A 26,661-nucleotide genomic window follows, 5' to 3' on the forward strand; every position below is an offset into this window, starting at 1 on the left:
AAACAGCTGAATGAGAGCAAGACAAGTGAAGAGAATGTCTAAATAACAGGGTGGGGTAGGGGGATATCTGAATATTGTTTTACTAATGGACAAACATGAAAACCAGCCATGTCTTTTTTTGTTGTTGTTGTCTTAATCCACTTTACAACACTGACTTTGAGTCATAGTTGTAACTAAAAGATATGAGAATAACCGATTTAAGAGGCGGATTGTTTTTCAGATAGTTTTCTCGCACTTTAGCCTTATTTTCTGTAAGTCCTGCAGTGCCAATCCATTCAGCTTCTAGTGCTTTCAGCTGATGGTACCCTAAGCTTTTTATCCTACAGTATATGAACACGTTGTTGCGTTTTTAAATAGCTGTTATGTTTAAACACTGTATATGAATTTTGGTTTGTCTTATAAGATTCATTTAGTCTTTATGCTTTGTTGTCTTAGAAAAGTTGAATTTCTTTCTCAAATGTGATTTTTGCCTTCCTTTTAGTTTTTACAGTAGTTTAATAAAAGATTTAACAGTGCTGTTGTCTAAAACTGTGTCCTCATGACCTGCAATGTTTTTATACTCCCACTTTCTCTTTCATTAAACCTTTATTACACACATACTCATCCTGGTTCAGCATTAATAGTGCTGACACATATTTATGTCTCACTTCTCAGAGGTTATTGCTGAGTGGGAGTCACCTCTTCACAACAGAAGCCCTTAGTAAAGTCAGCTCTTTGCCTGTCAATCATTTCTCCCTTTCACATTCCTGTCATTCCACATGGGCCAGCGCTCCCACCACACCCCACCTCAGAGCCAAACCATTCTTACCACTGCAATGCTCGGAGCAATTTGCAGCACATGCTTATTTTAGAGGTTAAATAAAGTCGTGAAAACATGAACTGTCTGCTCTAACCGAGTGGTTGACCGTTACTCTAGAGGTGTGAAGCATGGCGGGCGCCTTTGCCCAGTGAGGACATCTCAATTGCTCATAAAATCCCACCACATCTTTTCCCCTCAGTATGCCCCACATGACCATCTCCCTACTTATCCCCCTCCTCAGGAGCCCAGCACTGGAGTGGCCGTGTGCCCAAGGTTGTCATGGTAAAGTGCTCTTATCCCGACAAAGAGGCAGAACAAATTGGGTTGAACTAATACACACGCAATCTCTCTCTCCTCCTACAAGCCCAGGAAGACTGCCTCCTTCTTCACTTGAGGCTTGCTTCTCGAGGGAACTTTGGCTTCGAGTGCGCGCTAAATTCAAAGTCTTGGCTCTGCGTAAATGTGAAGTAAAACTAAGAGACTCCCCCCCAGGCATTAACACGTCGAGGCAGTAACTGAACTAAGTAAAACCTGAAAAGTTTCACGAAAGAAAATGAAAAAGTTTCAACCCGTTCACTTTTCTTGTTCTTCAGTTTTACGTCAGCGACCAAAATAGTTTGGGACTTTCCACAACTGATGTTTACGCACAGCTGGCTTGGATTTTCTTTTTGTGCGACCAATGGCTGACGAGAGGAAGGATCTGTTGTGTCTGGGCGTGGAAGTGACTGTATGTACCCATGTGGATCAGTGACACTCCTGGAAGGTGTGCTAAATGAGATGGATTGAGATTCCCAATGGGTCAAACACAGCGCCTGTGGCTACTAGCAAGTTTATGTCAGGTAAGGTAACCCTGCACGATGTCAGTTATCTGTAAAGAAGTTAAAACTGCATTCTGGGTCTTTTAGGTTCAGTTATTTTCCTGTATCAGTAAGATTTAAATATTACATAGCGATTTTGGGCGCATTCAATTATTCAGCAGACATTTAATCCCTTTCCCTTTCCACAGGTGGTCTTGCTAACCTGTGAAAAACATTCAAACACTGTTGAGGTTGAAGTTCTTTTTCAGCCCTTTAGTCAAGATTCAGACAGCCACAGGGTCACCTGCAGACCTGCAAGTAACCATCTGGTAAGAACATTAGTAATGGTGAAAAAAAGCTGTGAAAGTCTTATTAAGTTTTGTTCGTTTTTATAAAGTTTACTCTGTTCTCACTTTCTGTCACATCTTTGCAGGTATATGTGAAGAGCTTCAATGACTCAGCATGCTCCCATCACTGCAGGATATTATTGAGAATGGTTGAGGATCAGAAGGGGTATAACATCACGCTGAGAGCCAGCAGGAGTGATGCGGTGCTCGAGACAAAGACCTTTCACTTCCGTGAGTGTCTGTGAAGTCTGAATCCAAACACCACATGTTGTATTTCTATCATGTTTAATAACGTTAACACCTCATCCCTTTTTGTGTCTCAACAGTTCCAGTGTCCACATCCTCCTTTAATGTATACAGCACAACCACCACCGCCCTTCTGACATGGAAACTTCACAGGCTGCAGACCCTGTCCTCCATAAGCCTGTACAACACACACACAGAAACTGTCGTGCACATCTTCAACATAAACTCTTCAGAAGTAAAATCCCAGTATACAATGAAAGGTTTGCAGCCGGGCACACGCTTCAAGGCCAAAGTCACAGTGACTACATACCTCAAACAGTTTAATATGACCTTGAAGCAGAGACTCAGAATTCGTCTGGAAACAGGTATTGTGAACATTAGTAATCCTGTGATCGCATGACCACAGCTCAATTATTAACCTTTAAATGACTGCAGTCAGGAATTTGTACTGTAAGCTGATTGTAATATGTTTCTCCAGCTCAGTGCCCACCTGGCTGGATGGCCATTGGGGGAAGCTGCTACACTGTGAGAAGAACAGGGTTGACCTGGAGTGATGCACAGTACAGATGTTCAGACCTTGCAGCTGGAAGTCATCTGGCTAACCTGAAGAGCCTGGAAGATCTGGTTTTTATATCTTCTTACCTCCTGTCCCAGAACAACTTGCTGCTGCTATGGACCGGACTTAATGACCAGCAGGTATGCACGAACATATTTTAAATCACTTTAATCCTAAAAAGCAGCATTTATAATGACTTTAATTTTTCATTTTTGTGCTGTCAGAACAATAACAAAGAATCACATCTGAGAGTTGTCATGAATAACTGAGCACTTAGTACTTTAGAGAGGATTTTCTAAAAACAAAAGAACAACATTTTGATTAAATATATTGAAACACATGCACTTAAATATCCTCCAGGGTTAGGTGTTTGTGGAACGTGTGCTGCATGACATTAAATTTAAACTTTTTTTTCTGCATAAATACAATTTCCTTGCATAAAAGTTTTTCACACTTGAAATCAAACACAAACCTTGTGAGGAAAAAAACAGGTTTTGCATTTAGGTAATTATGAATATGTTTTTATGACAAAAAGCAAAATATGCTTAACAAGGGAGGTCCAAACTGTTCAAAAATATTCCTGGTAGGATTTTTCTAAAGTTTTGTTAAAATAATTTAGTTAGAAAAACTCAGCAAGCCATCGCTGAAGTGCTGGATATCGCAAGGGGAGGTTTTTCACAAGACGTTGTTCACTTTGACAACGCTTCATCGCAGCAGTTAACCTTCAGAGGGAAAGTTTGTTTTTCATACTTAAATAGCATTCGACTCGTGATGTCTGCCTCTTTCTTGCCCTACAGGAAGAGGGCCGACCTCTCTGGTCTGATGGCTCATCATATAACCGAACAAACACTATGAAGACTCTGCTACCAGCCAACCAGACGGACTGCTTCGCTTTCCAGAGGAATGCCACGGGGCCGGGATTCTTTCTCACTCCATTCTTCTGTAACATCCCCTTACCCTTTATCTGCCAATATCAAAGTAAATAACTTGTGCACGACTCATTTATTAGCCAGAATATAATATTTAATAGTGGTTGTAATGCATAAGTCATATGCAATATATAATTTGGGAGTATCACCACATTTCATTTGTGATATTGCACAGCACTTACAGATTCAAACCATGCAATTTGTGAGCACTTCTGCCACTTATTTTCCTTTTCAGGGTGCTAAGATATTGCTTTTTCCTCCTTTACAGCGCCTTTAGTTCCTGCCTCATTCTCATTTGACCTGGTTCAGGTGACAGAGGACCTGGTAGAGCTTCGTTGGAGTGATCTCTCACTCTGTAACTCACCTGCTCTTTCATCATTTGAGGTATTCCTGCAGTACCAAGAGGAAGAATACGGAGAGTGGGATCCAAGTGAAGAAGATAGGCAAAGGAAGCAAGAGGACCAAATGGGCACAAAGAACCAGAGCACCCCTAAAAAAATTGTAAGGGTCCCCATTTCGATCTCTTCTAGAGGCGTAACTTTAGCAGGTTTATCTCCAGGAAGCATCTACTCCTTCACCCTTCAAGCGTCTCACCCTCCTGGCTTTGCTTGGAGCTTGGGACAAACACAAATTGCATATACTAGTGAGTGTATCACTTACACAATTCAAAGAACGTTATATTAATAGAGGCTGACTTTTAATATTTACACTGCCTTTCTTACAGGACCTCATCCTGCTCAAAATATCACTGTTGGTCCCATTACAGCCAGTCACATTAGCGTTCATTGGATGCTGCCAGATGCGTCATTTGTGGCTGGCTGGACTTTTGTTGTGCGATATGAAGACATGTCTTCGAAACAGGATGGTGTAGTTGGCATGCCAAACATCTCCAGGTCATCTGGGTTGAGGTCCTATACTACAGTAATTGGAGGGCTGGAATCTCACAGGAAATACAGGATTGAAGTATACACAGTTACCGAGCATGGGATAGGGAGCTGTGGACAGGCAACTCTAACTGTAAAAACTGGTAAGCATGTAAATGTTAGATTCATGAACAATTTCTAAAAGCTTTTTGTCCAGTAAGTACTGTCTGGTGCTATGCTCTACCTATTTTTAAATTATATTCTAGGAATTATCTCGTACTTTTTATTTGAAATCTCTGCAAATACTGACAAGATAAGGTAAATGCAAATGCAAACTTTACAGAAAATTTAAGTTATTCTACACATTAGTTGCTCATGTAAGCAACCTTTAAGTCTGTCCAGTGTACTTAAGCATTGCTGTGAAGTGGAATACAGTATTGTGATGCCAGTGTCATTTCACCAGAGTAAAAGGCGCAAAGTGTCACAAGTGAAGATGGCATGAACGCAGACTATTGCCTTCTCAAAATATGCATCTTATTAAGCAGCTAAATAGCTTCACGTCCAAGTGGGCTAGTTTCAGTTTGATTTTTTAGTGCCATTCCAACGTTACTTGAGAGGTTATTAATTTTTTGCATGTGTTTACATCTACTCATCAGTATTCACTGATGATCCTGTTGACAAATATGATTTCGTAGATGTGTTTCTGACTGCTTTGCAATGCTCTCCTAAATAATATGGGCAGTATAGATTTTTTTTTCAGTACGATATTAAATGAAATGGTTATGTGCAGGTATGCATAAGTAATCATGTAGCTTTTTAACCTCTGACTTTCAAATAATGCTTGTTTGTACTTCTTAGCGGTGAAGGCTCTCAGTGGTCTGGTAGTGATAAGCACTAGGAGCAGAAATCTGACTGTCTGTGGCATCCATCCACCCAGCGATCCTCCAGACGGTTACTTTATTACATCCCAACCTCTTGACAATCCTACTGCTCCTTTGTTGTGGCTAAACCACTCCAGCGCAGGTGGACTCTTGATAAATGGATCCATGTGCTTTAATTTGGGCACATTTACTCCTGGTCAGACGTATGAAGTTGGAGTTGTTGCTCTGAAGGGAAATGACAGGAGTGAGAGGTCTAGCGTCATACACACCACAGGTAAGAGAAATAATAAAAGTGTCCAAATAGATGTATTGCAATTTTTTATTATCTAAGGCACTCCACTATCTGTCTTTGACTCTTTTTGTTTGTCTTTGTGTATATAGCTCCCATGCCAGTGCAGGTAGCAGTGCCTGTCTCGGTGGGTACAAACTACGCACAACTGTACATCCAGCATCCACAGCTGGGTGTGATGGATGGCGTAAAAGTGTGTGCGTGTCCTGGAGACTGGGATACTGTTTGCAAGGGTTTGGGCAACTATCTGTGTGACTGGTACTCCCTCGCTGCTCACGTTCGTCTCATAAACCTCAGCAACCTCAGTCCAGGGTCACCGTACCAGCTCAGAGTGTACAGCACGAGCCGAGAGCAGTTGGGACCACCATACTACAGCCGCCTCTTTAGAACAAGTGAGTTACCTCTGTCACTACCAGCACATACAAATGCATGCACAACTCAGAGTGCGCGTAACAACTGCATTTAAACTGCTTCTACCTGAGAGGTGTCAACACAAACACAGATTTAAGGCCACTTTAATTAAGATAGCTTAGTGCAACCCTTGACTGCAGTGGAGTTGATCATATCATCCTATTTCACATAACTAAGATAGACACATAGAGTCCAGATGGTAAGTAATTGGGTAGATATACATGTTTTGTTCTTCGAGCTCTATGCTTCAGCAAATTCAATTTGAATCAAATAATGGATAAGGCCACTAAAATGTCAAGTCACAGATTTAATTTGAGAAAGCTTATTCAAGTATAAAAAGAACTCAGTGAGCTACAGTGCATCTCTTTGATCAAAAGTTCCTGTTTTTTCAGTGGGTTAAGTTGAAACTGCAGTATTAACAGATGATGACCAAAGTAGGTCAGGGCTGACTGAGAGAGCTGCCCCTCAGGCAGAGGTGGAGTAGTCTGTAAATATGATGAGGAAAGTGATTAAGCGAGCAATGAAGCTCAAACAAAGACAAAAAAAATCTATGCTTTATTTTATAATGCATGTGCACAAAACTGGAGAAACACAAACAGAAAAATGTGTTATGGATGACCTGAAAAACATTTTTCAGGCATTTGTAAATACGTGTAAAAAAACGCCCAAACACTTTATGTCTGTACAAAACTTCACAAATGCTCTCAAATACCTTTGTCAAAGGTTAAGAGAAGACCTCATCATAAGACCCCCAGAAACACAAGAGGCAAACTGCTGTTCAACCCAAATGGCAGAAAAGCCACATTGCACATCAGAAAAGCAAGAAAACAAAAATAATGCATGACTGCCGATATTCTGAACACTATTTCTATTCATTTATTGTAACTGTCCCAATTCTTACAGATGGATTGTATGAAGAGAGTCGTGCAAAAAAAGTCATGCTACTACTTGCTGTGTATCCTCACTCTGTAACAAATTGTTGAATGGCCCATGATAGAGGTTAGCCATCTAAGTATTCCTGAGGCGGTAGCAGATGTATTCCCCAATGTAAATCTCTTTTCTTGTTTACTGTTTGTGGATGGTGGTTGCGTTACCGTAATCTGGAGAGGGCTTATTTTCTTTTGCGCTCTTCATTTGGCTTCACTTAAAAGCAGATTGTGCATCTTCATCATCTCATGCAGATAGCAGTAATTCAATTTCAAATGTAATCCATCCTAATCTTGGCACGACTTCACTGTTTCTTTCTTCTTCTTTTTTTTTTAGATTTTTAGTGATAACATTTAATGTTTATAAAAAGATGCATCACAGAGGCCGTGCTCAGAACTGTATGATAGATATTGTATTTTGATCCCTTTGTTTGAAACTTCATATCAAACTATAACACTAATTTTCTGTGGATTTTGGATTTTCTAAATGAATAAAATCTTTAAATCTGTTTCTAAAACATTGTTTGCATAAATTATTAGAACTTTTAATAATCGTTACACTTAATGGGATGTGATATATGCTTTGTAACTTTAGGTCTGGCTCCTCCTAGCAGAGTAAGGGAGGGTCAGGTGACAGATACATCCATTGAGCTGCTTTGGGATCCTGCACCAGGCCAGGATCACAGCTACGAGGTCATCTGTCTCAACTGTGAAAGCTCACAGAAGGTAAAAATACGACAACAACAAAAGCTCCCAAAAATTCACCTGTTTAGGAAGCATATCAACAGAAGCCTTTATTTGATTTCCCCGATAACTTTTCAGTGTCTGGGTTGATAATTAAATCAGAAGTTTTCACACCCACTGAAATAAATTACCTCGAGTGTTGCACTAATCAGAAGTAGCTTCAGGGGAGACTTATGGTAAACAATAATTGGCATGTTTTTTATGTATTCAGTATAAATATATACACTTCTGTAAGAATTATAATAAGGGTCTTGGTCAGCTTTGCTGGTTATCTGATTTGTGTGCTGCAGGTGCAGAAGGTGTTGAGCCAGAGTGCAGTATTTTCAGGTCTTACTCCAGGCTCGCTTCACCGATTCGAAGTACGGACAGAGAAGCAGTCCTTTACTGACAGTCCACCAGTTATGATTAATATCACTGCAGGTAAATACAGACACACAAGTACAAGCACGTCTCCGTCTCTCTTTCCTAATAACTATCACTTTCTGCTGTGCCAGCTCCCAGCCCAGTGGAAGTCTCTCTTGTCAATAAAACCACATCATCCATATGCATTAGTTGGAGTATGTTGAGGGGATTGGTGACTACACTCATCCTGTCGATCAAAAACAGAACAAGCACTCAGGAGCTGATCACATCTTATCAGGAGCCCAGGTCAGTCTCCTTTCTTCTCAGCCAGTACACAAATTACTGCGGGTTTATGAGCCTGGCGTTTCAATCATCAGTTCGAAACTACTCCTTAAAAACACCGAGTGCTAAAGCTGAGTGTGTGTACACAGATTATTCTGCTTCAAGTGCCTCGCTTCTGGAAGCCAGTACACAGTTGAAGTTATTACCATCAGTGGGGACAGAAGAAGTAAACCTGCTACTATGACTCTCTGTACTAGTAAGTGGTCAATCGAATATTGTTGATGAAGTACAAAATAGATGAGTGCAAATAAATTCAAATGTATTAAAAAATAGCACGTATTAGATAAAGAAGAGAAGCAAAATTACTTCTATCTGCATTTGTTAAGGTTCACTTCAAAGGTGGACCTGAATGCAGACAGAGTAAAATCAAGAGTGAGCTTTATTTAAAAACTGATAATCAGTCTATAAAAACAGCAAAACACAAAATAAACAGCCAAACAGAGCAGAAGGCCGGACTATATTTACACTGAAGACTAACAGGGCATCAGGGATAGAAGAGGAATGAAACACAGGCAAGTAATCAAGACAGTCAGACTGGAAATAAAACACAAAACAAGACACCAGAGAAAACCAACTATCAACACAGAAACTAAACCCACATAGCAAGCAGGTCTGGCCCGGATCTGGTATCAAGTCGGCACTGCTGGCGGACTACTGGCATGACAAGACGTATGTCATCCAGATATGGGCCAGGCCTGGCATAGATGGCACTGTCTATGTGATGGCATGCCATATCTGGCTCGATTGTGGTTTGGTTTATGTGGCCCAGGCCCATAGAAAACAGATCTGGCACCAAGCTGGCACTTCTGACTGACTGGTGTCATGGCAGAGTGTATGTCAACCAGATGTGGGCCAGGTCTGGAAATGATGGCACTATTTATGTTCCTATTTTCCTATTTTAGTTAGAAGACCCAAATGCCATGTTGCAATACTATACTTCTATGGCAGCCAATGTTTCAAATGCAGGTTTGACAGGTTTGTGAGTGTACGCTTTATCCAAAACCTAGTAACGGTTTAGTCATCTTTGCCCATGGGTGGCTGTAGCTCAGGAGGTAGCGTGGGTCACCTACTGATCGGAAGGTTAGTGGTTCGATCCCTGGTTCCTCCAGTTTGCATGTGAAGAGTGCGAATGTGTATCAGTGTAGTTAGGAAGCACTCAGTTAAAAAGAGTGTGTGTGATTGGGTGAATGTAGCGTGTTGCATAGAGCACTTTGAGTAATCCGGGAGACTAGAAAAGCACTATATAAGTCCATTCACTGTCTGAATAGAGTTTCGTCATGTTATTTTTGCGTGTTCTGGCACATGTTGTTATTACATGCCTTGATTAAGGTACGCATAAGGCTGACATCTGGGGCCAGAGCTGAAATTGTTCTGGGCCAGCACAGGGCCTGCAGTGTCTACAACTGGCCCGTGGCTCCACACCACTTACAGATGGCCCACATACCGCAAAGAATGACGGCCCTTTGGTGGCCCAGATCAGGTTTGCCAGAGGTAATCCACATGTGGGAATTTGGCATAGGGATGCACAGGCAGGGAAACACGAGTAAGACAATAACAATAAAATAAAAACACAAGTTAAAAACAATATCAGTTTAACAAAACTTTATCACAACAATCTAATTCATCATTAGAACAACCATAAAGTAGAAGCAGGAAACTTAATGTCACAAAAACTCGAAATTACTAAAACAACCGCAAAATCAAAACTGAATACAACAGAAAACAGCAACTCAGAAAAATCACAAAACCACAGGACAATAACAGCATTTCTACAGCAAATTTGGGTAAAACTGTATAAAAATTAAACATTTTGAAATCGCTGTGTTACAGCAACCAACGCATCAAAAACGATTTAGCTCATTAAAGTAAAATAAATTCATACAAAACAAAATATATTTGAAAGGTAAAAAAAATTATACTAAGCAAGGAAACAAGGAACTGAAACCAATAAAAATATACAAAAAAGTACTGAAAATATATTTAAAAATGTAATACTATAATCAGTTATGTTGCCTATAGAATTAGGTCCATAATTTGTTGGACAAAGATACATTTTTTTTGTAGCTTTGTCTCTGTATACCATTAAAGTGGATTATAAATAAAGTCAAGATGTGATTGAAGTACAGACTCTGAGCTTTCATTCAAGAGGTTTAACAAAAGCACTGCATTAATTGTTTTGGAATTACAGACATTTTATACATAGTCCCCAATTTTCAATCACCAGTCTGTAATAAGTAACCATTATAATGCTTATTAGCTACAGTAAACATTAAAGTAATTGATACTTTTGGTAAATTTAGCCCATCTTTTGATTGCCTTGTATTCAAATGCATGACTTTTACTTTTAAAAGACTGTTTTTATACTGCAGTATTGCTACTTGCACTAGAGTCTCAATACACCCTCCACCACTGGTGCTCGGTTGTATCCAGTGTCGCCCCCTGCTGGTTTAGAATGAACTGAACCAGTAAAGCACAGAGAAAGTTTAACTTTTTAGGTGTGAGTATGTGGTGTCAAATGCTAACAAGCATCTTGTCTCAAGTTCCTGAGGTGCCACAGGAAGTGACTCTTTCAGAAAACGCAGTGACGTCTGTGTCTGTCACCTGGAGACCGCCACCAGGACAGGTGATGCAGTACAAGGTAAGACATGCACAGCAATGCACAAGTCCAGAGGCAGAGGCAGTACGAGATGCCATGGTATATTGGTATACTGATTCATACCCCCAAAATATTGATTAATATGATTGATAGATAAAAGTACATCACCTGGGTCAGGTTTACACTCACCTGTTGTTACTAAGCAACTGCTGTTGGCACGCCACGGATTTGGTTACTTCAGAGAAATATGACCTCCACAGAGCTACATCCAGGAAGAATGACCAAGCACATTGCCGACACACAACAAAAGTGCTCACTGAGTTATTATTTAAAGTAGAAAATATGAACAGTATTTAAAATGTTGAATAAAAATAGACAGAAATATAATCTGTTATATTAGTTGTTTTGTTTTTGTTTTTTTCTCAGCTTCTTTTTGGCCTGCTGTCTGTAGACAGGAAGTCGTGGACCGAGGTGCTTGTCCAAGGCACAAGTTGTGAGGTGAAGGATCTGATCCCCGGATCAGATTATGGGGTTAACATTCAGAGTGTACTGGGCTCAGACTCCAGTCAGGCGGTCCACAAAGGGTTCAGCACATGTGAGTGACGCAAAAGCATCTAGAAACAGAGACGCACCAAAACAAGAGCACCTTCCAAAACAAGAGGCAAAAATTCTAAATTGTGTTTCAGGCCCAGCAGGAATACACCATCTCTATTTAGATCACATGACCTCTTCTTCTGCGTCTGTGAGCTGGGACAGTACACATGGAGAGTTTGACTTCCACCGAGTGAATGTGACCAACACTTTAGTCACGTCCACACTCACCGTACCCAAGGAGAAGCAGGTTGCTGTGGTTACAGGGTTGCTGGGTGGCTGCAGCTACAACGTGACCGTTGAAAGAGTGAAAGGAGTGACAGCAGGACGCTCTGCGTTTCTGACTGTAACTACAGGTAAATGATATTACACATGATGCTGGTCAGCACCTCCACCCCGTTCTTATCACCAGCCTTGATCATGTCTTCATAAATGTTAGAAACTCTCTGCTAACATTGTTTTTCCCTTTCATGTTCTTCTTGAGTGCCAGCCCCTGTGCAAGGATTACATATCACAAACCTATCTGCATGTGCCTTCTCCTTGCGTTGGGAACAGGCAGTAGGGTGTGTGGATCATTACCAAGTAAATCTGCTACCGAACCAAGGAAATATCACCATGCACCCCGCACGTGACGGATACATCCAGGTACACACATACTTAGTGAAACGCATGCTGTTTAAAGGTTGAGTTAAGAAATGTACCATAATTGTAAACGCTGGGACAACAAGCGTGTAAAAAGTTCACCTAAGTATCATCAAAGCCTTTGTCATTTCACCAAAGCAGTGTTTGAGTAAAAGGAACAAACTCAGAGTTGCAGTAATGTTGTAATATTAAAGAGAAAAAAGTACACACACATACACACATAGATCTCTTGACCAGTCACATTCCGGCTTCTACCGGCAGCCAGGTGTCAGTTACCCCCCAAAATGTAACCTGACACACCTCAAACCACACACATAGACAGCACACAGAGTTGAGTAATAGATCTCATTATTTATTAAGTTGCCCTCTTGAGCTCAACCCTGAATCATTCATTTGCTTAAGCAGCTCTCCCAGAGGAAGAGACCAGTGGGAGACTGTTAGCCTTGTGCTAATGAAAGGACCCACTGCCCTTCCTTGTAAAATTCCAAACATTTTGGACTACCTCAAGAGCAAGATCTTTCAGTATTTAATGCCTGGACGACTAACCCTGTAACCTTCATTAATGCCATTAACCAGCAGCTTCTAGACTTGGAGTCATCCCTGTCCGGCTCACTGGATTACCTGTAGCCCACTGCTAATGTTTGTGCACTAATTCTGGAAACAGCTATACTGGTGAGGCCTCTAACCTGCTGTGACTAAACTAAAGCTAACTCGAATACCCAGCATGGCCTTCTTCTCAGACATCCTACTGCTCACACTGTGCCTGGGCCAGGTGCATTCACAGGTAAGAATTAGACAATGGTTACATGGCTTTGGTGCACACAGTTATTTATAAACTGCGCACATAGATATGTTATGTATGTGTAACAGTAATACACTAACCATTCAGAGTCACGTTTCAGCTTTACAAATGAATGCACATGCAGTAAGATCAATTTTAAAGCACCTTTTCTTTCCGTGTCTGAGTATTTAGTCATTTTTCTGAAAGGTAACACACTGTCCAACACCTTGATGTCACAGATGCTACAACATGCACTGAAGCAAAAAAGCAGTGATGCAGGAAGCAGAGCTCGTCTGTCTCACAGACGTTAAAATACAAACAAGTGCAACCACAAGCTGTCATCCATTCACTAATACCCTTCAAATTGATTTAGATGAATGAGGAGAGGTCTGGTAATTCTGTCATAGGCAGCATAATGGAGTAAAATAATGGAGTGAAAATTGCATGTATTTTGTCATTTAGATGAATATTACTGCAAAAAAACTGAAGAAAAAAGACAATAAAAGACAAATGAAAAGACAATAAAGGGATTACTGCTGCATGTGTTGTCTAAAAATGTTTAAGCAATTTTTCAGCTGTCTATAATTTTAAGAAATAATGATTTTGCATAAAATCCGGTTTAAAATCCATCAAACAAAAATACATTTAGGTTTTAAAAGAGAAATAATTGGGAAATAGCACGTTACATTGCTGACGAGCAAGTAGATTTATTTATTTTTCTGCTCCCACAGGCCGATGTGGTAAATGTCAGCCCCAAGACACAATACACTGTAACAGTCACAGCAGCCTCCTCCTCTAACATCAGCCCTGGAGTCAGCCGCATGATCAACAGGAATGGAAGTGGTAAGACACACACACAGTTTGGTGTTGTTTGTGTACGTTTTGTTTTTTCAGGTGTTAAAGCACCATCAGGAACTCATTTTGTATTTGCTCACTGTATATATATATTACACACACACACATACACACTGAGGAAAAGGGATTGGCACAGTGGAGGTGTGTGTGCGTGTATAAATGTGTGTGTGTGCCTACTTTGCTGTTTAATTCCTTTTAGGTAACTTAAGCCTGGGCTTTTGAACCACAGGATGAATGGGTCTGCAGTGAATGTCAGTGAAATGCCACTGCTGTGTGAAGCCTTATTCATCAGGGTTCAGCCTAAAACACCCTTCATGCAGACCCAACACACACACCCACACACACTCAGCCACAAACACACACACACACACTCAGAGGATCAGTCTACAACAGATAACAACACCATTCTTCAGACGACACTGTAGTCTGTCGAGTAGATAATACAAAAGTTATTAATCAAAACAAGTGTACTGAGTTTGTTTTGTTGGTGATGTTTTACACAGGAGAAGCCGAGGGGATTAGATAACAGATTACATATTTGAGCCCACTGAGGCGCCAGTTGGCTCAAGTACAGATGATTAACAGACATGTAATATACAGCTATTTGTGTAATTTTAGATATTTTTACTGCTTGTGTTCTGCTTGTGTTTACATCATCTCCTCTCCTTCACACGGTTGCCCTCATCTTCATCAGTTCCTGGTCCACCTTTAGGCCTAGAGGGAGAAGCTGTCGGCTCTAATGGCATCCTGCTTTCCTGGAATATACCGTCTAATGCCAAAGATATAGATGGATATGTCATAAGGTAGTTTTTCAAGATCTTCTTTGGAAAACTGTCTAAGATACATACACTATCATAGTTTAGTATAGTCAAAAGTTTCAATCTCACATCTCATGTAAAAGTGCAGTATAATCAGCAACATGTACTAAACAAGTGCTAAATACTTTTTTCTATCTATTTATTGATCTATCTATATCTTTTCTATGTAGTTTTTCTGTCACGTTTACACATGTTGCCAAAAGGGATGTCGCAGAATACCTTCTGCTGGACAACCTATACAACATCAACAATGATCACTTCTTCACTTTTACAATTTTCATTTATTGACCGTTATAAATGCAGATGCCAATATTAGCAGCAAATAGCCAGAAATTGGCATTTGAGGTGTTCGAGATACATGTCTACAGTACAACTTGGCTTTTTTCTGCAGAAATGGTTTGAAATACTTTCCTAGGGATTATTTTTAATGTTAAAAATATATTACAACAAGACCTTATTACTATATGTTAAAAATTCAAAGATCAGCACAGAGCTAGTTACCAGTTTTTGGATTAATGTAGATCAAAGTGAAATATTCACCTCATGAAGCAGCTGTATACAATAATAGTAAGTAAATTCAGTTCAATTCAATTTTATTTATACAGCGCCAGGTCACAACAACAGTCGCCTCAAGGTGCTTTATATTGTAAGGTAGAGCCTACAACAATACATACAGAGAAAAACCCAACAATCATATGACCCCCTATGAGCAAGCACTTTGGCGACAGTGGGAAGGAAAAACTCCCTTTTAACAGGAAGAAACCTCCAGCAGAACCAGGCTCAGGGAGGGGCGGCCATCTGCTGTGAGGATAAAAGACATACTGTGGAAGAGAGCCAGAGATTAATAACAAGTATGATTCAATGCAGAGAGGTCTGTTAACACATAGTGAGTGAGAAAGGTGACTGAAAAGGAAATACTCAATGCATCATGGGAATCCCCTAGCAGCCTACACCTACTGCAGCATAACTAAGGGAGGATTCAGGGTCACCTGATCCAGCCCTGACTATATGCTTTAGCAAAAAGGAAAGTTTTAAGGCTAATCTTAAAAGTAGAGATAGCGTCTGTCGCCCGAATCCAAACTGGAAGCTGGTTCCATAGAAGAGGGGCCTGAAAACTGAAGGCTCTGCCTCCCGTTGTACTTTTAAATAATCTAGGAACAACAAGTAAACCTGCAGTGCGAGAGCAAAGTGGGGTGATATGGCACTATAAGGTCATTAAGATAAGTAAACAAGAAATATTAAGTGTAGTTGAGTACAGTTCGACAGTTTTGCATCTGACCATAAATTTTATTTTCATTCAGTTGCATAAATTTCATAAGTGTGAAGTTGAGATATGATGATCTTAACTAACTGGTTTCTTACTGCAGGTACAAGGAGGTGTGTCCTTACCCTGATCCCGCTTTCACACAGGTGACAAAATACCTGGATATACTAGAGACCCTGATCACTGACTTCACTTCAGGATCTACCTACCACATTCAGGTAGAATATAATAGTCAGAATTAAATTAAGTTTGCAGGCAGATTGTTTGGTGAATTCACTATAAACAATAAAACAAAATAAAACTCATTCTGGGGAACTGCTCCAACTTACCTGTTTTGACTACAAAGCCGTGGCCCAAAGGAGTTACAGTGGCAGGGGTTCAAGTCTGCTCCACACCATTTCTTTCATATCTTTCCCCTTTTTCCTGTCTATTCTCTGGAGTCTTATCAAATAAAGGCTGACCTAGCAAATTTTGTTTAAAAAGTCCCAGATTGAATCAAAACAGAACAAGCTGTACTGCAGGAATACTGCACATAAAAGAGCTTTTGAATATGAGTTTTTATTATGTTAAAATGTAATGATTAATAGATATACTTCTGGGAACTGTGATCATTGTCCCTCTTAACAGACCTCCTTGAAACTGCCCCCCTCCCATCATGTGAGTGTAACTATCAGATCAGACTATTCTGTTGATCTGGCTGAATACTGGTAATTGATCCTGATTGCATTATTAAACAGGTAAACAGATCTATGGATGAGCCTTGGCTCTTTCCACTATCTGTTGTCAGTGAGCTTGAATGCGATCATGCTTAAAGGTTTTCAGAATTCATTAACCCGCTATGACCTTCATACAAATGGACGTGACACACTTACAGATTATAGCTGCACATACTGCATTTATCTGTGTGTGTTTGCACATATAATGTTACTAAATGTTACCTCTGAGTTTGCTAGACCTCTAGACCCTACGCACAGCTGAGCCCATAAGCAAATTCGTATTTCTTCCTCAGCCTGTAATAGAACATATCTGTTCATTCTTGTCACCAAGTGTATAAGGGCTATTATTTCCCCACAGATTTCTCAATAAACAGATAGAAAAAGCATTTGTGCCACAGATTAGCTTTTTAATGAAAGCTGCATTGTTGCATTGTATTTTTTTCAAGGGCAAAAATCTCTTCTGCTCTGTCTTTTTCAACAATAATTCCTCAAAGTAAAGCCCATTGAGTTTTTCTCTAAAGCTGAATATGAGATACAGTTTTTCCTCAGCTTACCTATTTCTGATGTGAAGCTGAAAGCACTCAGTTGAGAAAGGCACGGATAAAGCCCTGTTACAAATTTTCTGCTTGATTTTTTTATGTTCTTAAGTATGATATTGCTTTTCTTTATTTTATAGATTTGATATTACCAATTTTAATCTATTTAAGATATTCCTCTGTAAGAGTTATTGACATTTTACACTAAACAAACAAAACCATTTGTCATGTTGGCATAAACAATTTAAGTTGTATAATAAAGAACAATCTTGCATGTAGGCAAGTGGTAAACAGAAAAAGTGAAAAAACAATTGGAACCCGTTTGAATACCTAAGGAACTGACAGAGAACAATGGCGTGATGTCAGATATAAATAAAGGAGGAAGGTTTAGTTAGGAACAGGTGAAGCAGGTGTGCGAGTCAGGTGACAAGAAACTGAGAAAATCTGAGGACATGAGGGTTATGTTTAGCTCACTTGTATTGCAGTGCTGCACCTAGATCAACTGATCCATTATGTCCATTGCTTGTTTAATTATTCTGGGGTTACCCTGTATGTGCTTGGCTGCTGATTGGATGACACTGACACGAACCAGAGAAACGCCTGCAGCGCCCCACTGCTAACCGTTTCGTGGCAACAAGGTAGAAACAAACAGCTGAACGGCATGCGCTGTTTTCTGATCTCAGGCAGGAACGAAAGACATTTTTTCTTTGTTCTTTTTTAAGATAACATGTCAGTTCCCATAGTACTCCAGTACAAAACTAAAATCCATTTAAGTGACTCCACAGTTGACCTGATAAATTGCTATTTAATTTTGATCCCACCTTAAATCACTGGAAAAAAATCAAAGACTTGAGACTGTGTTGTGATCTGTTTACATCTACGCTATATAATGAGATATATTTCTGTAGATTATATATCTGGGATCTCTGAATCAACTCTGCTATGGCAGCTTGTTCCAACAGCCTGAGATTAGCACATGGCTGGGAGATGATAACTGACAGGAACATGAATTAATCATTATGCCTACCAACACTTCCTCTCTCTCTCTCTGTTTCTCTTTAGGTAGCAGCTAAATCTCCATTTGGAGTAGGAGCATTCAGCAAACCTTTATACATAAAGACAGCAGAGTCCCGTGGGTATTCATGCACAAACACACAGCCTTGCACTCCGATCCAAGCGTCTCAACATCATAAAAATAACTTGTGCATGTATATTTCACTGAATTTGCATGTGTATTCACATCCTGCAGCCCCTGGCCTGGTGACCAATCTCACAGCGTATGCTCATAACCACACCTTCGTTGTCCTTACCTGGTTCTTGCCACACCGCATCAATGGCCTCATCACAAAGTTCGCCGTCAAAGCCAGATTTGCTCGTACTGGGCAGATTGTCCGTTTGCTGGAGGTCAATGCAGTGGACATCATGACTGTAGCCCTGCCTCACTGCAATGTACTGTGTTTTTCCTTCACCCTACTTCTAAACTGTGCTGTTGTTGCAAAGTGTTTTCTTTCTATACTGCTTTCCTGCCAAGATGATAAATAGCACAAATGCACAAGGCCGACCATCTTTTCTCTTTCCTTTTTTTATCTTTTTATCCTGCATGATTTCATGTGTCTAGGATGCAGCTGATATCCTGTCCAGTGCAACTCTCAGTCCCTTGGAGATAACAGCATCATCGCCACCCATCACCCTCTCTGCTGTGCCCCCTGCAGCCTCTTGGAACGTACCCATATCAGTAGGAGTTGATCAACTTCGACCTTACATTGCCTATCTATTTGAGGTGTCCGCCTTCACCTCTGAAGGAGAGGGACAGGTAGCCTCCACTATGGTTCGCATGCCAGAATCAGGTGTGGAAAAAGAAGCATGCAAACACTTTTGTACTAATTAAGCATCAAAAACTCATATTCATATAAGCACTGAGGTATGAAAACAAATATCCCTGCTTGTGCAGCTCCAGAAGACCCACCACAAAACTTCTCTGTATTCAGCATGACATCCCGATCATTCTCTGTGTCCTGGAGCCCTCCCAGCATCACGACAGGAAAGTTCTCCTATGTACTCTACCTGTATGGACCCACAGGTGAATAAATGTTAACTCAGAGCAAACACAGATACATGCACACATAATACACGCAAAAATCAATGCAGTTTTAAATTTTGCTCTGTTTTTTTTAAAGGTTTTATGTATGAGAACAGCACAGGAGATATGCGTTTTGCTTTTACCGGTTTGAAACCCTACATGAGGTACATAGTAGCCGTCCGAGCAAAAGCAGCTGGTGAGGTGGGTCCTGCAGCGAAGGGAGACATCGTTACGCCTGCGGAAGGTGAGACAGTTACAAGATTGAAGTATAAATGAAAAAGTTCCGTTTAGTTAGTTTAGTGTAGTTTCACTTTTAATACAGACGCACACATTGGTAGCAAATAAAATAAATACATACAAAATACAAGAGCAAATTTAGTTTTTGTGCTTCTGTTTATCTATGTGCATGTGTGTGTTTGTGAGGATAGCACCCAGTGCAGTGCAGCACCTGATGGCAATTGCTGAGGATTCAGTTTCAATTCGTGTAAGTTGGAAAAGCCCTGCCCAGCCCAACGGGCCCATAATCCAATACAGACTCCTGGTGCTGGTTGAGGAAACTCTGCTCCAGGACATCACGCTGACAGCAGTAAGCCAAATGATATTATCTCTACCGCTCTATGCTTCCAGCTTAAAAAACACAGTTAAAGACATGTGATATGTTGCTGTGTCATGAATACTTGTACAATCCATTACAGCTGATGATACACTGTCGTCATTTTACAGTCGGATGTAAGACCACTACACTCTCAAAGATCAATATGGTTCAGCAACACTCTGCAATAGTCTACAGTGGATTATAGGCTTTTTTAAACCACTAGTCTGGTGGATTACATTGGACTGTGTGCTGCTGTATCCTATCATAGGAATAATTTAAAAAAAAACCACCTACTTTATATTGGAGCCCCTTTAATAATAAGTGCCATCTACTGATGCTTACTGATTTTATTAGATAAGGTGTTTTTTGTCTCCTTTCAGAATACAACTGGTTTTTATGAAAATGAAACACGTCCACCTGATGTCCATAACAGTTCAAAGAGGCATAAAAGAACTGCTGAGCTTGGTCTGATCACATCTCCACCAACTTTTACAGCCACTATTTCAGACCGCACGCTGCACACTAGTGCTACTGCTTCCAGTTTCACACACTCTGGACTTAGAAACACTGATTACATCACTAACACGAATGCTCAGCCAACCACTGACCCCATGGCCACCAACAGGCCCAGCCCTGATTATGACACTGCCTCACGCTCTGACAACCCAAATATGCAGTCTTCTGACTCTGCAGTCTCTGGAACTTCTGCACTTTCTCTTACCTCTGTGCCATCTGTTACACTTCCACCCTGGCTTACGAAGCAATTACATGCTGGGGAAGTGACCTCAGGCTCTGCCCCCTTGGCCCTCACCCCAGGCCAGCTTCGCTTGTCTACACTTGATGCTTCAATTACAGAACACTTTTCAACACGCAGCGGTGCTGTGTCTGGTACCACAGGTGGGAGAGCTAACTGTAAACACTGCATTTTTTAACATTGCTTTGCTTTGCTTTGCTTTAACCAGAATTATTATTAAAAAAAAACCTTGACTATTCATAAATCCTCTGTGCGTGTGTCTGCATGAATCTGCAGGGGTAACAGTGAGACAGGAGGTAATGGACGTTCTGTCTGAGGAGTTGTCCTACTTGGTGTCAGATCTAGTTCCCTTCACTGAGTATACATTCAGGGTCACTGCTTCCACCACTGTAGGAGAGGGCCCTGCTGCAGATATCACAGAGAAGACCAGGGAGCAGGGTGGGTGCTTATGGTACACGTTTAATAATTAATAAATATAAACAAGAAAAAATGTTAATAGAGCTGTTAAAGGTGCCCAATTCTAACATATTGTGCGTCTGTGTCTTTCAGTCCCTAGCTCCGTGCTTGAGGTATCCTATCAGAATATCAGCTCTACCTCCATTCTAGTGAGCTGGACCCCACCCATCAATCCCAATGGGCGGATCACACATTACACTGTTTATGGTCTCAAACTGCCCAGTAATCAAGGCCTGAAATGGGTTACTAACACTACCAGCATATTGATAACAGGTAGCGTCTTCATTCTCTTCAGCTTACATTTTCTTAAGCCGTTAAGTATAACTGCCACTACAATGTAAAGTGTCACTTTCCCCTCTTGTTATGTATAGATCTGGACAAATACACTCCTTATAAGCTTCGTGTAGCTGCATCCACAGTTGTGGGGGAGAGCTCACTTTCTGAGGAAGATGACATTTTTGTTTTCACTTTAGAGGATGGTACGTGTTGGACTTTTGAATTTATACATTCACAAATACAAGATGCCATCATTTCTGTAACTTTTCCCATAAAAATAAAAAACCTTACCTGAATAAAATTTGGCCGATATCTCCTTCAAGGTCTTCCTGCAGAGCTGCTACTTTTCAGTCAGTCCCTCGAGGGCCCGTTCCTGACCACTTGGCATAAATTGAAAAAACAAAACAAAACTGCATTTTAAAAAATAAAATGTGCGATGAATGTAGAATAAAAAAAACAACAGATTTCTCTTGCTTGTGCTTCTGAACTCTCATTAACTGCTCATTCAGTTTGATGCAGAAGCTCATTCCTGCTCTCACAGCAAGTTTGAGGCAGACGTGTGAATGCAGCCGAACTGAAAGCATTCAGGAGGTGCACAAGGAGATGAGCTTGAATGGAGGGTCGGCCAAATTTAAGTCAAGAATGTGGTTTATTTTTGCTGGTTGCAAAACTTTAGCATCGTGCTACCTGTATGTGCAAATGCAAAAAAATTCTGTTTATAATGCTTGGATTAACTATATGTTATCAATGATTAATGAATATCCAGTGTTAAGTTTTTTAAATTAATTAATCATGAAGTTTGCATAATAATTATTACTGTATTCTTTATAAATTGCTTGAAAATGTAACTTTTTTATTAACTACCTACTGTAAATACTGACAAGTTCTCTGTGTTTTTTTCTTCTCCCTCTTAGAGCCCGACTCCCCTCCTGTAAACCTCACTGTGGTAAACACCACCCCCTCTACTGCCACAATAGCCTGGTCTGCACCAGAGAAAGCTAATGGGGCGATCCAGCAGTATGAGGTCCTGTATGAGAATGAATCCTACTCTGCGCTGGTGAACACGTCTTCTAACAAAGTCACCCTGTTCAGTCTGAAACCATTCTCCTTTTACAATGTGTCTGTGAGAGCGTACACGCGTTACGGAAATGGCAACCAGACATCAGACACTTTATACCTGCTATCTGGAGAAGATGGTGTGTTGAAGGATGTGCCCACCTTCACAGATACATACATATGAAAGGCTTTAGAGTGAATACCAACTGTTTAACCAACACGTTTTGATGTTTTATTCCCTCTCCAGTCCCGGGCAGTCCTCCATATGGGCTCTCCTATGAATCAGTTAGTCCCAGTGAGGTGAATGTGACGTGGATGCCTCCTCTGCTGCCTAACGGCGTCATTATTCACTACAGCTTAGAGATTTGGAACTCCAGTCACTACCTGAACCTGACCTCGCGGACCAACTACATCCACATCACGCATCTGAGGAAGTACGCACACTACCGCATCGTAGTTCAAGCACACACAAGAGTCGGAGCAGGAAACTACAGCAGCGAGCCGCTCAACGTCACAACACTTGAGGATGGTGAGAGGGGCGTGAGTGACAAGAGAAAAAAATGGGGGTGGTGTGGGGGTTCTTTTCAGTTCCAGGACACTCCACCATTACATCATCACAGGCTGACAAGTTCGAAGGGCATCTGATTAAATCTGACTTTCCTCTAGTCTTTTCCTCCTCACGTCTCTGTTTCAGCTCATGCTAATGATGTTACATCACAGATATCCGATGCCACGTGACACTCGTGTTTTCCATCACGACTGGGAAGCGCAAACAACAGATTCATTACAACTAATCAGGTTTTTTTTTCAGGGTAATGTTCTATTTTTTCTAGTGTCTTCCTGTGTGCCTTTTGAGTCCCTGATTTCCACAACGATAAATATTTTAGAAATTAATTCCCGATTACTTGTAAGTTCACCACCAATGCATGTTTGTGCTACGTTATTGGAAAGTCTTTCTCGTGCATCTCAGCTCCAGGCACACCTCCTCAGTTTCTCCATGCCAGGAAGTTGTCAGACTATGAGGTAGAGTTATCATGGCAGCCACCACTCGAGGCTAATTCAGACATACTCTACTACATTGTCAGAGTCTGGTAAGGTTTTGAACTCTACTTCCATCTAATGACCTCTAAAGAAAACACAAATAATGCAGCGTCTATGTGTTAGGAATGAAACGACTGACCTGTGGCAGAATGTGACAAAGACTTCGGTGGTTATTAACGTGGACTCAGAGAGTCGCTACAATGCCTCTGTCTCCAGCTGGACCAGACTGGGAGATGGAGGAGTGCTGATCTACATCAGCTTTACCACAACTGATGCAGGTGCTGGATACATGTTATGCAATCTTTAAACATTATCGTGTTATCCTCACATAAAAAATAACATTTCCTCTTAAGTGATGTTTTATCGCACAACTTGAATTTTTGTCCTTTTTTAACTGTCTCCTTTCAGAGCCATTTGACCCCCCACAGAATGTGACTGTTGTTAATGCGAACGCCTCCGCTGTTACCTTGATGTGGTATCCACCCACTGAACCCAATGGGATCATTGTACACTACACTATTTACTACTCATTTAACAACACTGTGACTGAGAAGGTGAGACAAAAATACTGAAGACAGATTAATTGAGTCAATAAGTCGGATGAAAGGTGCTGAATGTAGTAATCACAAAGTCCCAGAATCCTTTATAGCATTTTAGCTCCAGCACACACACACCCTCCCCCCACACTAAACTGATAAGGACAGATTGAATGATAAGGAAAGAGAATGTATTTATGGATTATTTTTTAGGTTGTCTGCCCATCCTTTGGCTCAAGCTCATAAACACATTGTCTCTTAAGTTTATCTTTATCTTTAATAGGGTTTTTTTTTTCAAAGTGTGGGGCTTACATCTGTAACCATTCATGTCACTGTGATATGTCGGAGGGATGAACTGAATTTAGTGTTTAAAGGTCACTGTAACCTCACAAAATATGTTTTGGGGGCCTAACGGGATACAATAATGAAGTCAAGACATTTTCTTTTCAAAATATAAAGATACATTTTGAAAGATTTCTTCTTTTTCTTGTTCTTTTGGCTTGCTCCTTTTGGAGTTGCAGCTGCAGATTAATCTGCCTCCATCTCACCTCATCACTAACAACCGCCTCTGCCACATCAGCCCTCTGCATGTCCTCAGTCACACATCCACAAAGCTTCTTTATGGTTTTCCTCTTTTCCTCCTGCCTCCTTTGTCCAGTATATCCGCTATCCTTCTTCTGCACATGTCCAGACCATCTCAGCCTTGCCCCTCTGACTGTTTCCAAACTGCTCAGCTGTACCTCTGTTGTACTCATTTCTAATCAAGTCTCTTCTCATCACTCACATCGAACATCATAACATCTTCAACTCTGCCACCTCCAGCTTCACCTCCTGTCTTTTTGTCAGTACCACCGTCTCCAAACCAACATCATAGCATGTCTCACTAGCATGATGTAAACCTTTCCTTTCCCTCTTGCTGTTATCCTTTTGTCACACATCACCCTTGATACTCGTCTTCACTCTACCCTGCATACACACTTTTCTTCACCTTTCTTATACACTGTCCATTACTTTGAATGGTTAACCTCAGGTATTTAAATTCATCCACCATCACTATTCGTTTCCACCCGTCTCCCTCTCATTCACACATCACACATTATCTGTCTTGCTTCTAGTGACTTTCACTCCACTTCTTTCCAGTCCATAGCTCCACCTCTCCAGGCTCTCTTACACCTTCTCACTGCTCTTGTACTCTCAGATGTTTTATGACACTATCAGTCACAAAAATCCACCGCAAGTTAGGCTACAAAAATGTTTAAGTAATATGTGTTTCATGGTATTTTTTAACAATTGTGTGTAATGTGTAAAAAATGTGAACTGAATGATAGCTATGCTTACAGGTCATTCCATTACCCATGTAAACAGTAGCCAGAAAGTGAAAAAATGCAGGGCAAACTTGCTTCCTGATGAAATGTATTGCACCTGATTTGTAACAGTATATATTTTGCTCTCGCTGAAATGCATTTTTCAGGCTGTGAAATTAAGCCTGACACATCTTTTTCTCCACAGACAGTTCCTGTTTCAGACTTATCTTCCCACACCTCTCCTGACTCACCTCTCTCCTACACTCTGACTCGGCTGATTGGGGGCAATAACTACACCTTCTGGATGGCATCCAGCACTGTGCAGGGTGATGGAGGGGTCCATTCCGAGCCCTTAATCCTGTTATTACCAGAGGACGGTCAGTCAGACACACGCACACACAAACGCAGTATAAACGAGGATGAAGTAAATACACATGCACATAAAATACTACTCGGGAAGCTGGATAATAATTGCATGCGATGATTCAGAGTCTCACCGGAGGGCAGGTCTGCACTCTTTTTTTCAGAGCTCTTCAACTTGAAAAAAAATTACATAAAAACGCTGTGATTGAAAATAGCTTTCAGTGTCAGTGAAAGGAGATAAAAAAAAATGACCACCTGTGACACTGCGCTTTGAAGACAGCCAGTTATGACAGCATGATGAAAAATGTTAGGGATTATAAAAAGGGAGAAACGCAGAAACACTTAAAATTTGTTGGCACAGAGAATCAACTGAGCTTGATGAGTTTTGAGGAAGTTCATATTAGTTCACACTACAGTCCTTGAATTTGCATTTATGCATATGCAAATATTTTGTTGCATTTTAGTATTTTAGTCTTTTTAAGCTCTTTGTTTTTATGTGATTTTCAAAAAAAATGGTGCAGACAGCAACTACAGACTTATTCACAAACTGACTGCATTTTGGCACTTTTTGTTTTGTTCAATTTTGCTTGTCGTGTATTCTGTGCCTCTGAATAATCACTGCTCACACTGACTCTGTATCTCTGCCTATGCTCTAGCTGCTCCACTCTCAGCCAAGCGCCGGACCTCCAGGGCACCTTGTCTCTCCCGCACAGCTAAGCCCAGCAGGGGTTCTCTCCCCTGGGCTCAGACCCTCACACACATCCGGCCCCTAACATCCACTCATTCATCTTGCAGATCTCTCTGTTTTTTTCTGTCCTCTGTCTCCTTCAACTATCTCCCCACCCCTTTTTTCTTTTTACTCTTTCTAGAGGACCTGACACCATAAGCAGGATGAGTATCACTTCATCTCTCTCCCTTTCATTCCTTAA

General features: G+C 40.8%; 1 protein-coding gene across 1 annotated transcript in view; it reads left to right on the forward strand.

Moving 5' to 3' along the window:
• The first annotated feature begins 927 nt into the window (after positions 1-927).
• The window catches only part of ptprq (protein tyrosine phosphatase receptor type Q), a 43,219-nt gene continuing 17,485 nt past the window's right edge, over positions 928-26,661 (forward strand). Inside the window, exons 1-39 of the mRNA XM_063480394.1 lie at positions 928-947; positions 999-1,081; positions 1,577-1,638; positions 1,806-1,925; positions 2,030-2,174; positions 2,270-2,554; positions 2,668-2,885; positions 3,543-3,723; positions 3,943-4,317; positions 4,399-4,701; positions 5,396-5,692; positions 5,800-6,099; positions 7,640-7,770; positions 8,079-8,208; positions 8,283-8,436; positions 8,562-8,668; positions 11,013-11,110; positions 11,495-11,663; positions 11,755-12,015; positions 12,144-12,304; positions 13,814-13,925; positions 14,632-14,740; positions 16,123-16,237; positions 18,334-18,403; positions 18,521-18,720; positions 18,890-19,118; positions 19,223-19,351; positions 19,449-19,595; positions 19,780-19,937; positions 20,327-20,843; positions 20,977-21,138; positions 21,250-21,429; positions 21,528-21,635; positions 22,347-22,628; positions 22,736-23,017; positions 23,459-23,579; positions 23,653-23,807; positions 23,938-24,083; positions 25,575-25,746. Of these exons, the coding sequence (XP_063336464.1) occupies positions 928-947; positions 999-1,081; positions 1,577-1,638; positions 1,806-1,925; positions 2,030-2,174; positions 2,270-2,554; positions 2,668-2,885; positions 3,543-3,723; positions 3,943-4,317; positions 4,399-4,701; positions 5,396-5,692; positions 5,800-6,099; positions 7,640-7,770; positions 8,079-8,208; positions 8,283-8,436; positions 8,562-8,668; positions 11,013-11,110; positions 11,495-11,663; positions 11,755-12,015; positions 12,144-12,304; positions 13,814-13,925; positions 14,632-14,740; positions 16,123-16,237; positions 18,334-18,403; positions 18,521-18,720; positions 18,890-19,118; positions 19,223-19,351; positions 19,449-19,595; positions 19,780-19,937; positions 20,327-20,843; positions 20,977-21,138; positions 21,250-21,429; positions 21,528-21,635; positions 22,347-22,628; positions 22,736-23,017; positions 23,459-23,579; positions 23,653-23,807; positions 23,938-24,083; positions 25,575-25,746 (6,994 nt within the window). The remainder of the gene's footprint in view (positions 948-998; positions 1,082-1,576; positions 1,639-1,805; positions 1,926-2,029; positions 2,175-2,269; positions 2,555-2,667; positions 2,886-3,542; positions 3,724-3,942; positions 4,318-4,398; positions 4,702-5,395; positions 5,693-5,799; positions 6,100-7,639; positions 7,771-8,078; positions 8,209-8,282; positions 8,437-8,561; positions 8,669-11,012; positions 11,111-11,494; positions 11,664-11,754; positions 12,016-12,143; positions 12,305-13,813; positions 13,926-14,631; positions 14,741-16,122; positions 16,238-18,333; positions 18,404-18,520; positions 18,721-18,889; positions 19,119-19,222; positions 19,352-19,448; positions 19,596-19,779; positions 19,938-20,326; positions 20,844-20,976; positions 21,139-21,249; positions 21,430-21,527; positions 21,636-22,346; positions 22,629-22,735; positions 23,018-23,458; positions 23,580-23,652; positions 23,808-23,937; positions 24,084-25,574; positions 25,747-26,661) is intronic.

This window comes from Pelmatolapia mariae, linkage group LG7 (assembly GCF_036321145.2).
Source record: "Pelmatolapia mariae isolate MD_Pm_ZW linkage group LG7, Pm_UMD_F_2, whole genome shotgun sequence".
Lineage (NCBI taxonomy): Eukaryota > Metazoa > Chordata > Actinopteri > Cichliformes > Cichlidae > Pelmatolapia > Pelmatolapia mariae.